Below are 16,931 nucleotides of genomic sequence, written 5' to 3'. Positions count from 1 at the left end.
CAACAGTAGCTTTACCTGGTACTCCACAACTCAGTCCTCTAAATCCTTTTAAAAAGAACATTGGGGGCCAGCACTGTAGCACAGAGGGTTAAGAGTCACCAGCTACACTGGCATCCCCTATGAGCAACAGTTCATGTCTCAGCTATTCCACGTCAGATCTAGCTCCCTGCTCATGTGCCTGGGAAAGCAATGGAAGATGGTCCAACACTTGGGCCCCTACCACCTACAATGGAGACCTGGATGGAATTCTGGTTCCACCTGGCCCAGCCCCAGCCATTGTGGCCATTTAGGGAAAGAACCAGTGGATGGAAAATCTCTCTATCTTACTGTAAATCTTCATTCAAATGAATAAATCTTTTTCAATTAATAATTTTTAAAAATTAGAGTATTACAAATTATATCTATCTATTTGAAAGAGAGAGAGAGAGAGAGAGAGAGAGAGAGAGAGAGAGAGAGAGACAGCTCCCATCCAATGGCTCCCTCCCCAGACGTCTGCAATGGCCTTGGCTAGGCCAGACTTCCGGAACCAGGAAGCAGGAAACTCAATGCAGGTCTCCTACATGGGTGGCAGAGTCCCAACAACTGGAGTCATTACTTGATGCCTCCCCGGGTGTGCATTAGCAGGAAGTTAGAATACAGAGCAGAGCCAGTGTCAAAGCCAGGCACATGGGATGTAGGCATCCTAAGCAGCCACCTTTACTACTACACCAAACACCTGTCCCACAGCCATGTTTGCGTCTATGTTTGCCTGTGTGTGTCAGAGGAAAAGGTGATTTAAAGTCTTATCAATAAAAAATATATGCCTTTTTATATTTTTCACAAAACTAAAGTATAAAATAAAGACATTAATTATCTACTAATTTTACATGAAGATTCACAGAAGTCTATTTCCAACAAAATGGTCAAGAAGTTTCAGTATAATATTTGAACATATTTTATTATTATTTTTAAATATATTAAATTGTATCAAACTATTTCCCTCTAAATTATGTAATTTTAAAAACTTGTTGCATCCCTAAAGTTGAAACATTACTGGGAGCTCTCTCTAGATGCATACATTAGCCACCTCCAGCCTGAACACAATGCGTAAAGTAACCTGCTGAAAACAAGGCCTGATTCTGCTCACTGGTGAGAGAGGACTTCAAAATGTTCCAAGAAGAAGGGAAGTAAAAGGGAAGGTTACTTTGGTGCAAAAATTTTTGAAAACCATGCATATGAGAGATCTGCAAAGAATCCCCAAAAATGTGTCTCTGAAAAACCTATAGATGAATCTCAAAATATTTTGTACCAAAATCAATGTATATTTTAATTCCATTTCCATAAATGTTTTGAAGTACTCCTGTACATATTTTAACCTCCAAGTTAATATATATTACAGTTTGAATAAATACTAGTTGCAGAAAATATTCCATAACTTAACTTACTTAATTGATTCTATTTGTTGTTTTTTTTTTTTTTTAATTTAAGGAATTTTACATACTTTACAGGGAAAAAAGCTGCACAGTCACATCCATTGTGCAGTGGGAGCACGGTATGACAGGTGGGTGTGCATGCAGCAGTGCTCCCACCACAGGGCGCCCCACTGCCTCAATGCCTCATGTGCGCTGTCTGGTTCTTGGACTACCTTGTATCACAACCTATCTAGAACTAGCTCATAAAAATCATTAGACATATTTTAACGTGGGAGGTAAAAAGTGACACCTAGTACTCATTAGGATACATCATCAAGTGGGAAGGTTATTTCCTTTGTGTTCATCTGAGTACCACCAAATTTTAGCATATTGTACCAAATACTCAGAATATATAACCCTTGTGACCTAAGTAGGTTTATATAACTCCTTATGGATGCTGGTTTGAGTCCTGGTTGCACTAGCTCTCTGGTAGTGTGCCTGGGAAGTCAGTGGAAGATGGTCCAAGTCCTTGGGCACCTGCCCCAATGTAGGAGACCCAGAAAAACTCCTGGCTCCTAGTTTTGGCCTGGCCCAGCCTCGGCCATTGCTGCCATTTGGGGAGGGAATCAGCAGAGGGAGGCTTGCGCCTGCTTGGTATCTCTCTCTCATCTGTAACTCTTTCAAACAAACAATATATAAAAAAATTTTAATTGTGTGTGTATGTGTATGTGTGACAGAAAGAGGGAAAGGGAAGAGAATCAATATGGCAGCACCCTCTCATAATGCAAGTGAATTAATTTTTTTAGTCATATTTTATTGTGGAAAATTACATACAAAAAAGCACATAAAACACAGTTTTATGGTTGAGCTCCCAAATAAATGTATAAATAAGACAATATATATCAGTAAAATGCAGTTAAATAATTAGGAAAGGATGAGTTTTATATATTTATTAACTTTCTTAATAAAAACTGTCTAATTATAAGCTCAGGGATATGTTCTAAGTGGTCTGAAGTCAGCTCTAGTGAGAATATTTCCACCACAAAAATCAACAAACACTAAATATCAAAACTGATTCAATGGTCAAGCTGAAAGAAATTTGTTTAATGAATAGACATGTACCTCAAAAAGTTTGTGGAAAGACAGAATTAAAAAATAAGTTTACTTTAGTGTAAAATAAAAGACCTTTTGAAATCCATGCATTTTTTTTGTAATACACTTTTTTTTTTTTTTCATGAATTTCTGGGGAGTTTATTACACAACTCTCTACTTTGGTATGCCTGCAATTTTCTCTAACAGAATATTTTTAAAAAGAAAGAAAATATGAAGAGGAATCTCAAAAGAAATCAAGTCCCATCTAAGTGACAGTGTGGAGATCAGTCTTGTGTCATCGCAAGTTAAACAGCCACTTGGGACACTGGCATCCTTCTGCTCCACTTTGGATCCAGCTCCCCTCTAGTGCACCTGGGAAAAAAGAGGAAGATGGCCCAAGCACCTGGGCTCTTGCCACCCACATTGGAGACTGTGATGGAGTTCTTGGCTCCAGCTCCAGCCTGGCCCAACTTCAGCCATCATGGCCACCTGGGGAGTGAACCAGCAGATGGAGGATTGCTCTCTATGTCACTGTGCCCTTCAAATAAATAAATGAATTTTTAAAAATAATAAATGATAGGACAAAGAAATTATTTTAAATTTCTTGGGAACTGTGAATTAGATTTGGTAACCACAAAATCTTTAAGAAATTAAACAGAACAGAAAAATAGCAGAATGCAGCCTTCTAAGTACTATTTTGTAAAGTATTTTACATTATATATGCATGTGTGTACTCAATGAAAACTTTTTTTACTGTTATTGATAAAAACAAGTTTGAAAAACATAGACCTAATAGATAAAAACATAGCTTTGTGCCAACATAATTTAGTAATGAATTTTAAACTACTGAAAAATACACACAGGAACCCAAGTATCCATAGTAAGAAACAGATAAACAAATGGGAGAAGGAAAAAAGGTTTTGATTACCATTAATGTCAAGCGCTAACTGGTAAATGTGGAGAGTGCCAGAGTCGGCAAATTAAAAGCAGCAGTGAATGCTAAGTCCAGGAGGAAATGTTGGTGAGAAGCTGTGGAATTATAATTCCATGGTCTCTAGGCATCTAAAAAGCATCCAGGGGAGAACCTGGACAATATTTTGTCAGGATGATCGAAACATCACCACCATTGTAGGCAAAGGATACGCTGTGCCTCTATGTATGTCACTCTGAGGACACAGCATCCCTCACGTAATAACTCTACCCGGGCTCACAGTACCTGAAGCTACTGACTCAGAAATAACGGACAAACTCACATGAGAAACACTCCAGTTTTTAAAAGACACAGAGGCAAGGACTACCACAATACACACTTTCCCATGAACCTTTCAAGGACCCCTTACATATTCATCAAAGGAGTTAGAAATCACTTTAACAGTACATTATTATCATCAAATTTAATGACAATAAATACATTTATCTGGAAAAAAGAAGATTGGGATGCAATTCCTTTTGTCATGTCACTACTGAATGCCAACTATAAATTGGCTACTGATACTAGAGTTTAGCCAAAATCAGTGGAAGTACTCTGTGAGAATAAATTAGCCATAGAGAACTTAAATAGAGTACTGCTTATCATACCACTATCTGTGTGTTGTACACTCTAGCAAAATTTATATATATAAATATAAATGAGGGTTTATAAAGTTTGTGGAAAATGGAATTAAAATATTAAAATGTAAGTTGATTTTGGTGCCAAAGAATTTTTTAAAGATATATTTATTTACTTATTTGAAGATGTATTTACTTACTTATTTGAAAGGCAGAGTATGCAAGTGAGAAGGAGGGGAGGGGAGGGGAGGGGAGGAGAGGGGAGGGGAGGGGAGGGGAGGGGAGGGGAGGGGGAGAGATGTTTTTCTATTTGCTGGTTCACTCACTAAATGGCCACAACAGCCAGGACTGGGCCAGACAAAGCCAGAAGCCTCCAGGAACTCTGCCCTGGTCTTCCACATGGGTGGCAGGGATACAGGTACTTGGGCCATCATCCATTTCTTTGCTAGGCACGTTAGCAGGGAGGCAGATCAAAAGCGGAGCAGTCAGGATTTGAACCAGCACTCCGATGTGGGGTGTCTGCATTACAACATCAACTCCAGTGCGAAAAACTTTGAGATACAGGAATAATGGTATTATAATATATATTATCCATGAGGTTTTTAATGAAAAAATTATGCATGAATTTCAAAACTTGAATCCTTAATTTCATTTTCCCACAAAGTACTCTCATATATGCTACCCCTTCATTCTCTTAGATCTAAAACACTCTGTTCTTAACAGATTTTGGTAACAAGTTTTACACCAACTTCAAAAAAATGAAAAACTATTCCCTCTTTGTCTTCTCTCTGTAACAGGCTATGTGTGTCTAGAATTACTTTTTCCTTAGTATTTGGGAGAATACACTGGTGAAGTCATGTGGGCCTAAGATTTTCTGTGTGATCAGATTACTGATGAATTCAATGTCTCTCATAATTGTTGTAATTTTTGGTTTTCTATTTCCTCTTGAATCAATTTTTCTACGTTGCCTTCGTCAGAGCACACTTAATTTGTCTTTTTAAAAATTTTCTGCAGATTCTCTACGATGTGTCTAGGAAATAATTTATGTACCTGTTTAGAATCACCTGAGTCTATAAATCTGCATTTTAGAACTTAAATTTTGTTAGGGGTTGGAGCTGTGGCACAGTAAGTTAAGCAGCAGCCTGAATATCAGCATCCCATTTCAGAGTGCCAGTTTGAGTCTCAGCCTGGCTAACTCCATTTACAACCCAGCTTCCTGTTAATGTGCCTGGGAAAGCAGAAGCAGATGACCAAGTAGTTGGCCCCTGCTACACATGTGAGAGACCAGGATGGAGTTTTTTGGCTTCAGCCTGACCCAGCTTTGGCTGTCGTGGCTATTTGGGGAATGAAGCAATAGATGGAAGACTTCCTCTGCCTTTCAAATAAATGAATAAAATGAAACTTAAAAAAGAGTTGTTAGCCATCATTTATATATTTCCTCCCAAGTCTTTTTCTTCTCTATTCTAGGACTTCACTAAACATACACCTAGACAATCTCAATGTATCTACTACGTCACCCGCCTTTTAATCTTTGAATTCTTACACATTAGCTCCCTCTGCTACACTCTGGGTGTGTTTCTGATCTATCTTTCTAACTTCCAAATTCTCTCTTCTGCTATATTTAACTTTCTGTCTGACATGTATAGTGATTTTTGAATTTTGCTTACTAACATCCTAGAACAATGTTGTCCAACAGAACTTCCTATAATTACAAATTTATAGTTGTGCTGATAGGACAGCCACAACCACACACAACTAGACTCATAAAATGAATTATTTAATTATTTAACCAATTTATTATTTAAAATAAATAGCTACATGTAGCTGATTATCATATTGCTAAGGGAAATTCTGTTTGGGTCTTGTTTCAAATCCTCTAATTTTCCAGTTTACTATTCCCTGAAATACTGTCAAACTATCAGTTATTTATCTAAACACGACATTAGTAAATTCATTTTATAGTATTAGTGCCTGAACGCTGGGCACATTAGTCAGTATTTTTTTCTTCTGCTGGTTCTTATTCACGTACTGGTTAACAATTCAGGAAGGCTCACTTGGCTAATCCTCTGCCTGAGGCGCTGGCACCCCGGGTTCTAGTCCTGGTTGGGGCGCTAGATTCTGTCCTGGTTGCTCCTCTTCCAGGCCAGCTCTCTGCTGTGGCCCGGGAAGGCAGTGGAGGATGGCCCAAGTGCTTGCGCCCTGCACCCGCATGGGAAACCAGGAGAAGCACTTGGCTCCTGGCTTTGGATTAGCACAGCGTGCCGGCTGTAGCGGCCATTTGGGGGGTGAACCAATGGAAGGCAGACCTTTCTCTCTGTCTCTCTCTCTCACTGTCTAACTCTGCCTGTCAAAAAAAATAATAATTCAGGAAAATTATTTGTATAGGACTCCTGAGGGTTAGGATGAACTTAAGACACAGCTGCTGTCTCTTAGCTTATCCCTGCCTTAAAAACCCACTGATGTCACTTTGTAGCTGTCAGGGAAGCTCCTTCTCACCAAAACTTTGTCAATGTGCTTTAAGTTAGTGAGGGAGAGAAAGCATTGCTGCCTACAAGGAAATAAATCCAAAGGAATCTACAAGGAAAATGCAGGCTTCTTCAGTTCCCTAAAAGCTTGCCCTTTTTCCAACTCTCCCAATGGAAGGCATTATTTTCCTTCTGCTAAGCACCCACAGGCACTGTCAGTTGAGTATGACCTCAAAACAAGGTCACAGTCCATGATTACTGTGCAGTTCTGTGGTGCACATTCTAATATTTTTCTTTCTTTTCTTTACAGTCACCTGAATAAGGGTTGGGAGACCAATTCATGCTTCTCCTAAGACGACAGTTTTTTGGAGGTTCAGTCTAATATATCAGTTAAGAATCTCCAACATGCAGGGTCTTGACTTCTGTTTGCTCACCACGTGGCACCCCTTCTCTTCTGCAATGAAGTGTCTTGGAGATTAAACAGCTGCCTTCCTACTAGTCCAGGCACAGGCTTTCAATCTAAAATCTCTTCAGGTCTCTATTTTGAGGTGAATTATAATAGAGCTTCTTAGCATTTGTTTGTTTTCAGGGGAGACTTTAGTCTGACATGACCCCTAACAAGGACAGTTCTGGATCTATTTTTAACAGGAAAGTCGTGTAACCACCAAAATTGGAAGTTTGGATGCTCCTGCTTAGAGGCAAGCAGCCCGACCTTTAGATTTTTAAGCCAGCCAACTCTGCTAATGTCTCCTGCATGGATCCCCAGGTGGAAAGGGAGGCAATGCCTGTTAACAACCCCCAAAAGCTCCTTATAGAAACTGCACAGCTGCTGTCTCTTAGCTCATCCCTGCCTTGAAAACCCACTGATGTCACTTTGTAGCTGCCAGAGAAGTTCCTTGTCACCAAAACTCTGTCAATGTGCTTTAAGTTAGTGAGGGAGAGAAAGCATTGCTGCCTACAAGGAAATAAATCCAAAGGAATCTACAAGGAAAATGCAGGCTTCTTCAGTTTCCTAAAAGCTTGCCCTTTTTCCAACTCTCCCAATAGTAAAATTGTGGTACGCAGTCATCAAAGACAAAATTATTCTGAGAAAGGTGAATAAATATATGAGAAACTATTGAATGGCTATTATGTACCTGTAATGGAAACAGACAATTCATACACTGTGTTGCAGCTCAGAGGTAAGGCCTATAGTCATCCACATTTTACAAATGGGAGGATTCAAAGCCGATACCGTAGAAGAGAACACGACAGACAGGCTGAAGCGGATTTCCAAGCAAGAGACGGCAGTGTCAGCAAGGAGTTATGAGAACACAGAGTAAGATCCACTGTTAATTTAATTCAAAAGTTGACTGGACTTTAAAATTTTTTAACATAATATTCTGGCAATTTAGTGATTATCAAAAAGCTAGAATCACTACTATATGCCTAACGATGTAAGCAGAATCACTGCTATTCACTTGGAAAACCATGTGTTTTAGAGAAAAAAGATAAAGTAAAATATGAAAGGAAAAGAGAATGCATACATCTTATATATCTAGCACGTAGCAAAAGCGATGCAAGACATTTAATGTGTTCATAAACTGATTCCTACCAAAATCAAGAAAAAGAAATGTTATAGATGAAGACATTGAGTTCAGGGAAGGTATCCTAGGGACACTTAAGTGAGCACACATGAGTCTGGAATTCAACATATGTGGGGGCCTACAGCCCACCTCCATTTTATTTCTTATTCTAAGACAATGTCTCTTAAAAAAAAAAAAAGGCAATGTATCCTTATGCAAGTGTTTGACACAGCTGTTAGGAACCTACTTGGGGGACTGGAGCTATGGCGCAATAGGTTAATCCTCCGCATGTGGCACCGGCTTCCCATACAGGTGCTGGTTCTAGTCCTGGCTGCTCCTCTTCTAATCCAGCTCTCCACTCTTTCTCTCTGGGATAGCAGTGGAAGATGGCCCAAGTGCTTGGGTCCCTGCACCCAAGTGGGAGACCTGGAGGAAGTTTCTGGCTCCTGGCTTTGGATCGGCAGTGAGCCAACAGAGGGAAGACCTTTCTCTCTGTCTCTCCCTTTCACTGTCTGCAACTCTTCCTCTCAAATAAATAAATAAAATCTCAGAAATAGACAGATCAATAGGACAGAAGATCAACAAGGATACAGTAGATTTAAACGACACTATAGCCCAAATGGATCTAACAGATATATACAGAACTTTCAATCCTACAGCTAAAGATTTTACATTCTTCTCAGCAGTACATGGAACCTTCTCTAGGATTGACCACATACTAGGCCATAAAGCAAGTCTCAGCAAATTCAAAAGAATTAGAATCATACCATGCAGCTTCTCAGACCATAAAGGAATGAAGTTGGAAATTAGCAACTCAGGAATCCCTAGAGCATATGCAAACACATGGAGATTGAACAACATGCTCCTGAATGAACAATGGGTCATAGAAGAAATCAAAAGAGAAATCAAAAACTTTCTGGAAGTAAATGAGGATAACAGCACAACATACCAAAACTTATGGGACGCAGCAAAAGCAGTGTTAAGAGGAAAGTTTATATCAATAGGTGCCTACATCAAGAAATTGGAAAGACACCAAATAGATGAGCTTTCAATTCACCTCAAGGATCTAGAAAACCTACAGCAAACCAGACCCAAATCTAGTAGGAGAAGAGAAATAATTAAAATCAGAGAAGAAATCAACAGGATTGAATCAAGAAAAACATTACAAAAGATCAGCCAAACGAGGAGCTGGTTTTTTGAAAAAATAAACAAAATTGACACCCCATTGGCCCAACTAACTAAAAAAAGAAGAGAAAAGACCCAAATCAATAAAATCAGAGATGAAAAAGGAAATGTAACAACAGACACCACAGAAATAAAAAGAATCATCAGAAATTACTACAAGGACCTGTATGCCAGCAAACAGGGAAACCTATCAGAAATGGATAGATTCCTGGACACATGCAACCTACCTAAATTGAACCAGCAAGACATCAAAAACCTAAACAGACCCATAACTGAGACAGAAATTGAAACAGTAATAAAGGCCCTCCCAACAAAGAAAAGCCCAGGACCAGATGGATTCACTGCTGAATTCTACCAGAGGTTTAAAGAAGAACTAACTCCAATTCTTCTCAAACTATTCAGAACAATCGAAGAAGAGGGAGTCCTCCCAAATTCTTTCTATGAAGCCAGCATCACCTTAATTCCTAAGCCAGAGAAAGATGCAGCACTGAAAGAGAATTACAGACCAATATCCCTGATGAACATAGATGCAAAAATCCTCAATAAAATTCTCGCCAATAGAATGCAACAACACATCAGAAAGATCATCCACCCAGACCAAGTGGGATTTATCCCTGGTATGCAGGGATGGTTTAATGTGCGCAAGACAATCAATGTGATACACCACATTAACAGACTGCAGAAGAAAAACCATATGATTCTCTCAATAGATGCCGAGAAAGCATTTGATAAAATACAACACCCGTTCATGATGAAAACTCTAAGCAAACTGGGTTTGGAAGGAACATTCCTCAATACAATCAAAGCAATCTATGAAAAACCCACAGCCAACATCCTATTGAATGGGGAAAAGTTGGAAGCATTTCCACTGAGATCTGGGACCAGACAGGGATGTCCACTCTCACCACTGCTATTCAATATAGTTCTGGAGGTTCTAGCCAGAGCTATTAGGCAAGAAAAAGAAATTAAAGGGATACAAATTGGGAAGGAAGAACTCAAACTATCCCTCTTTGCAGATGACATGATTCTTTATTTAGGGGACCCAAAGAACTCTACTAAGAGACTATTGGAACTCATAGAAGAGTTTGGCAAAGTAGCAGGGTATAAAATCAATGCACAAAAATCAACAGCCTTTGTATACACAGGCAATGCCATGGCTGAGGAAGAACTTCTAAGATCAATCCCATTCATAATAGCTACAAAAACAATCAAATACCTTGGAATAAACTTAACCAAGGACGTTCAAGATCTCTACGATGAAAATTACAAAACCTTAAAGAAAGAAATAGAAGAGGATACCAAGAAATGGAAAAATCTTCCATGCTCATGGATTGGAAGAATCAATATCATCAAAATGTCCATTCTCCCAAAAGCAATTTACAGATTCAATGCAATACCAATCAAGATACCAAAGACATTCTTCGCAGATCTGGAAAAAATGGAGCTGAAATTTATATGGAGGCACAAGAGACCTCGAATAGCTAAAGCAATCTTGTACAACAAAAACAAAGCCGGAGGCATCACAATACCAGATTTCAGGACATACTACAGGGCAGTTGTAATCAAAACAGCATGGTACTGGTACAGAAACAGATGGATAGACCAATGGAACAGAACTGAAACACCAGAAATCAACCCAAACATCTACAGCCAACTTATATTTGATCAAGGATCTAAAACTAATTCCTGGAGCAAGGAAAGTCTATTCAATAAATGGTGCTGGGAAAATTGGATTTCCACGTGCAGAATCATGAAGCAAGACCCCTACCTTACACCTTACACAAAAATCCACTCAACATGGATTAAAGACCTAAATCTACGACCTGACACCATCAAGTTACTAGAGAACATTGGAGAAACCCTTCAAGATATTGGCACAGGCAAAGAATTTCTGGAAAAGACCCGGGAGGCACAGACAGTCAAAGCCAAAATCAACTATTGGGATTGCATCAAATTGAGAAGTTTCTGTACTGTAAAAGAAACAGTCAGGAGAGTGAAGAGACAACCGATAGAATGGGAAAAAATATTTGCAAACTATGCAACAGATAAAGGGTTAATAACCAGAATCTACAAAGAGATCAAGAAACTCCACAAAAACAAAACCAACAACCCACTTAAGAGATGGGCCAAGGACCTCAATAGACATTTTTCAAAAGAGGAAATCCAAATGGCCAACAGGCACATGAAAAAATGTTCAAGGCCATTAGCAATCAGGGAAATGCAAATCAAAACCACAATGAGGTTTCACCTCACCCCAGTTAGAATGGCTCACATGCAGAAATCTACCAACAACAGATGCTGGCGAGGATGTGGGGAAAAAGGGACACTAACCCACTGTTGGTGGGAATGCAAACTGGTCAAGCCACTATGGAAGTCAGTCTGGAGATTCCTCAGAAACCTGAAGATAACCCTACCATTAGACCCAGCCATCCCACTCCTTGGAATTTACCCAAAGGAATTTAAATTGGCAAACAAAAAAGAGGTCTGCACCCTAATGTTTATTGCAGCTCAATTCACAATAGCTAAGACCTGGAACCAACCTAAATGCCCATCAACGGTAGACTGGATAAAGAAATTAAGGGATATGTACTCTTTAGACTACTATACCACAGTAAGAAACAACGAAATCCAGTCATTTGCAACAAAATGGAGGAATCTGGAACACATCATGCTGAGTGAAATAAGCCAGTCCCAAAGGGACAAATACCATATGTTCTCCCTGATCGGTGACAACTGACTGAACACCAAAAAGGAAACCTGTTGAAGTGAAATGGACACTATGGGAAACGGTGACTTGATCAGCATAGCCCTGACTGTTAATGAACAACTTAATACATTATCCCTCTTAGTAGTTTTTTTGTCTGTTCTACTTAATATGACTGGTTTAATTGTGTAATTAATACACAGTTATTCTTAAGTGTTGAAAATTAACTGAAATGTGATCCCTGTTAAACATAAGAGTGGGAATAAGAGAGGGAAGAGATGTATAATTTGGGACATGCTCAAGCTGACTTGCCCCAAATGGTAGAGTTAGAAACATACCAGGGGATTCCAATTCAATCCCATCAAGGTGGCATGTACCAATGCCATCTCACTATTCCAAGTGATCAATTTCAGTTCACAATTGATCATAATGAAACGACTAAGAGTCAAAGGGAGCACATAAACAAGTCTAGTACCTGCTAACACTAACCGATAGAATAAATAAAGGGGAGAGTGATCCAACATGGGAAGTGAGATACTCAGCAGACTCATAGAATGGCGGATGTCCTAAATAGCACTCTGGCCTCAGAATCAGCCCTAAAGGCATTCCGATCTGGCTGAAAAGCCCATGAGAGTATTTCAGGCATGGAAAGCCAAGACACTCTGGCAAAAGATCTCTGTGAGTGAGATCCCAGTGGAAAGAACAGGTCTTCAAAGAAGGAGGTACCTTTCTCTGAAGGGAGGAGAGAACCTCCACTTTGACTATGACCTTGTCTAAACAAGATAAGAATCGGAGAACTCAGAGGGCTTCCATAGCCTTGGAAACTCATGACTGGAGCATAGGGAGATTACTGATGCCATAGACAGGAGTGTCAATTGGTAAAGTCAACAACAGGAGTCACTGTGCACTTACTCCTCATGTAGGGTCTCTGTCCTTAATGTGCTGTGCATTGAGATTTAATGCTATAACGAGTACTCAAACAATATATTTCACTTTGTGTTTCTATGGGGGTACAAACTGTTGAAATCTTTAATGCATACTAAACTGATCCTCTGTAAAAAAAAAAAAAAAAAAAAGAAATTATCAACTCCCAACTTGACTCTCACTGGGATTAAACATGACAATAGGTCTGATCTGATTTCATCATCGTTTAAAAAAAATCATCTATTATTTTTCACTTTATGTTTCTGTGTGGGAGCAAACTGTTGAAATCCTTACTTAATGTATACTAAGCTGATCTTCTGTATATTAAGATAATCGAAAATGAATCTTGATGTGAATGGAAGGGGAGAGGGAGTGGGAAAGGGGAGGGTTGTGGGTGGGAGGGACGGTATGGGGGGAAAGCCATTGTAATCCATAAATCGTACTTTGGAAATTCATATTCATTAAATAAAAGTTAAAAAAATAAATAAAAAAAAATGGACATAAAAAAAATAAGAATCCACTTGGGAACTCCTATATGTTGTATCACAGTGTCTGGGTTCAGGTCCCAGCTCCACTCCTGATTCCAGCATCCACTAATGCATACTCTAATAGGCAGCAGGTGATGGCTCAAGTATTTGGGTCACTGCCACCCATGTGGGAGATCTGAACTGAATTTTGGTTTCCTGGTTTTGGCCTGGCCTGGTCTTGCTGTTGAGGTTTATTTGGGGAGTTAGCCAATGAATGAAACATACACCCCACCTCTGTTTCCTCCCACCCCCCACCTTTTAAATAAAATAGATAATTAAAAAAAAAAAAAAACTCTTCACATGAAATTCACACAATCCTTACAGATATAGCACATGGCTGGCAAAAACAGATCTTTCCAATTCTTTTGGCTTCAAAATTTTTCCGAATCCTCACCAGTCCTTGCCTCCATCTGTCCTACATCTCAGAACATTGAGTCTCTGTAAGGCCAAGCTTTCCCTCTGGTCTTCCTGGGACCTGAACTCTCCTGCCAGCTCAGAATTTCTCTCAATCATCAAATATTTATTGAGTGCTCACTACTGACTGGCACAATTCTAGGTGCTATGGATAAACATAAACAAACACCGCTTGTTTCTGTAAGAGTTTATGTGCTAGTGCAGGAAGTCTAGGAATGAACACAAAAACTGTTTCACATGGTGATTAATGCTATGGGGGGGGGATAAAGAAAAGAGTGAGAGGCAGAGAACAATGCTGCACTAAGTGGTAGAGGCTTCAACTTTACTAGGTTAATAGCAAGGTAAGTGACACAGCAGCATTTTCTCAGACACAGAGGAGGCAAGGAAGAGCAGAAAAGAGGAAAGAGAAGTGGGGTCAGAGGGCTCCTCCCACACCAGTGTGTCCACTGGGAAGAGAAGTGAGGTCAGAGGGCTCCTCCCGCACCAGTGTGTCCCCTGGTAGGACACGTTTGTTAGAGAAGTGGGGTCAGAGGGCTCCTCCCGCACCAGTGTGTCCAATGGGATTACACGTTTGTTAGAGAAGTGGGGTCAGAGGGCTCCTCCCGCACCAGTGTGTCCCCTGGTAGGACACGTTTGTTAGAGAAGTGGGGTCAGAGGGCTCCTCCCGCACCAGTGTGTCCAATGGGATTACACGTTTGTTAGAGAAGTGGGGTCAGAGGGCTCCTCCCACACCAGTGTGTCCACTGGGAAGACACGTTTGTTAGAGAAGTGGGGTCAGAGGGCTCCTCCCGCACCAGTGTGTCCCCTGGGAAGAGAAGTGGGGTCAGAGGGCTCCTCCCGCACCAGTGTGTCCCCTGGGAAGAGAAGTGGGGTCAGAGGGCTCCTCCCACACCAGTGTGTCCACTGGGAACAGAAGTGGGGTCAGAGGGCTCCTCCCGCACCAGTGTGTCCACTGGGAAGAGAAGTGGGGTCAGAGGGCTCCTCCTGCACCAGTATGTCCACTGGGAGGACACATCTGTTAGAGAAGTGAGGTCAGAGGGCTTCTCCCGCACCAGTGTGTCCACTGGGAGGACACATCTGTTAGAGAAGTGAGGTCAGAGGGCTTCTCCCGCACCAGTGTGTCCACTGGGATGACACGTTTGTTAGAGAAGTGGGGTCGGAGGGCTCCTCCCGCACCAGTGTGTCCCCTGGGAGGACACGTTTGTTAGCCGCGGGAGGCTCAGGGCAGCTCAGGAAAGCTGCAGCCATGCTTGCCCCACTTCTACAGCCCTGCCTTCCACGGTGCCTGGGTTACAAAGAGTGCTGGAAATTTTTTATAAAACTGTTTTGTTTGTATTACATCAGCTGGTGTGATCACTGCCTCACCTCCTCTCTGCTGAGGTGTCAATACCTATGGGGAGCCCACAGTGGCTGCACACCCCACCCACACATCTGCAAGAACCACACAAAGGATCTGTGCAGTCTTCAGTGTATGCACAGAACCCTCTGCAATGACCCGCCCAGGCACTTGGGGAAATCACAGTGATTGCCCAGAGACCTAGCTACACTCAACACACTACCAAGTCGTCACAGAATTCCCAGTCACAGCACGTGGGGCTCCCACAGTCATAGGGAGCAGGAGATCCACTCAGCCCTGCAGGCTGCTCTGTCCTCGGAGAGACCCAAGGCATTCCCAGAGCCCGCTGCCTGTTGCTGTTCTGCCTTGAAGTCTGAGTATAGGCGCCAGTGATATAGACAGTAATAAAAGAGTACAAAAAATGTAATGTATCTGAGTTAAACTGACATTTTATGAACTGATTGTTTTTTACAGTTCTTGTCTCTACTGTTGGGGAACAGTATTCTTTTCTTCTTCTTCTTCTATTTGTTGAATTCTTTACTCAGTGGAGGGTTAAGCTTACGATAATAAAATAAACTGAAAGTACGTCACTGAAAAAATTAAAAGAAAGAATAAGAAAGGAAGGAGAAGGGAGGGTGGGAGCGAGGGCAGAAGGGAAGGAAGGGTGGGAAGCATCACTGTGATACTAAATCTTCTCATGAAGTACCTGAAATGTGTTCACCTTATACAAATAAAACATTTTAAATACAATCTATTAAAAACTAAAAGATTGTTTTGTGTTCACCTGAGCCAAACAGTCCATTAATAACTACTTATGTGTGCATCTATGTGGAGTCCAATGTGACTACTTACCATTAGCCAGGATCTTGGGCTTATTAGCAGGACTAAAGCAAATATTGTGAAAGATGAGAAGCGGTATATAAGGACTGCTCTTGTGCTTGTACTGGCTCATTTCAGTCAGCAAGTCTAAACAGCCGTCAAGCCTCAGGATCATCTGCTGTCCGTCCTCTCCAGACGACATGTTCAGGAGAAGCTTCAGCCAGAGAACAGTCAGATTGCTGAGATGTTTATTTCCTCCTTTTGGCAATGTTAGGGAGAGAAAGTTCTGTAGGAAGTTACTCTGTGGGTAAACAGAGAGAGTGTTATTTTCCTCCGGAGTCTTCTTCATTATCTTCCTAGTCCCTTAGTGACCAATTAACTACCATTCTGATACATTTTTCACCAACTTTAATTTTTTTCTCCCTCCTAATACTTCCTAAATGCTCCATATGTATTATTTCCGAGAGGATGTGGGAAAGGTAAAGAGAAAAACACATTGTCCAAATTTTAACTCTTGCTAATTCTTTCCTGATGATGGCTAAAGTAAACTATAGTGAAGTCTTAATTATTTAGGATTTTAGGATTGATAATTCAGTTTGGAGAACTGTATCCGGCCTCTTGAGTTTTCTCTTTTTGTCTGCCTTCTGGCAATTTTGCTACTCATTAAAAGCTATCCTACTGAGAAGAAAAAGAAATAAACCTCAAATCAATCCTGGATACTAGTTAACAACTCCAATGTTAGGGTACCTTGAATCATTATAGCTACAACATTGTTTTTTATAATCTGTGGTACATTTCATGTAGCAGTTTTTATATAGCAGTTGTTTATCATTGCAAATAACTTCTCATAGATACATGTCATTCTGATATATTTATAAGAATAGTAATACAGACAATACAACTCTCCTACTTGAACTGTAAGAGTCATTTCAATCTCCCAATGAAGTCTCTTCCACAAAAA

General features: G+C 40.5%; 1 protein-coding gene across 4 annotated transcripts in view; it reads right to left on the bottom strand.

Moving 5' to 3' along the window:
- The window catches only part of RTTN (rotatin), a 230,378-nt gene that overhangs the window by 4,685 nt on the left and 208,762 nt on the right, over positions 1-16,931 (bottom strand). For all 4 annotated transcript variants that reach the window (XM_008261459.4, XM_051851884.2, XM_051851886.2 and 1 more), the window contains one exon: positions 16,004-16,271. In XM_008261459.4, coding sequence (XP_008259681.3) covers positions 16,004-16,271 — 268 coding nt within the window. The remainder of the gene's footprint in view (positions 1-16,003; positions 16,272-16,931) is intronic.

The sequence above is a fragment of the Oryctolagus cuniculus genome, chromosome 10, assembly GCF_964237555.1.
Source record: "Oryctolagus cuniculus chromosome 10, mOryCun1.1, whole genome shotgun sequence".
Lineage (NCBI taxonomy): Eukaryota > Metazoa > Chordata > Mammalia > Lagomorpha > Leporidae > Oryctolagus > Oryctolagus cuniculus.
The sequence above is the reverse complement of the archived record's forward strand: the minus strand, read 5'-3'. Positions and strand labels throughout refer to the sequence as shown.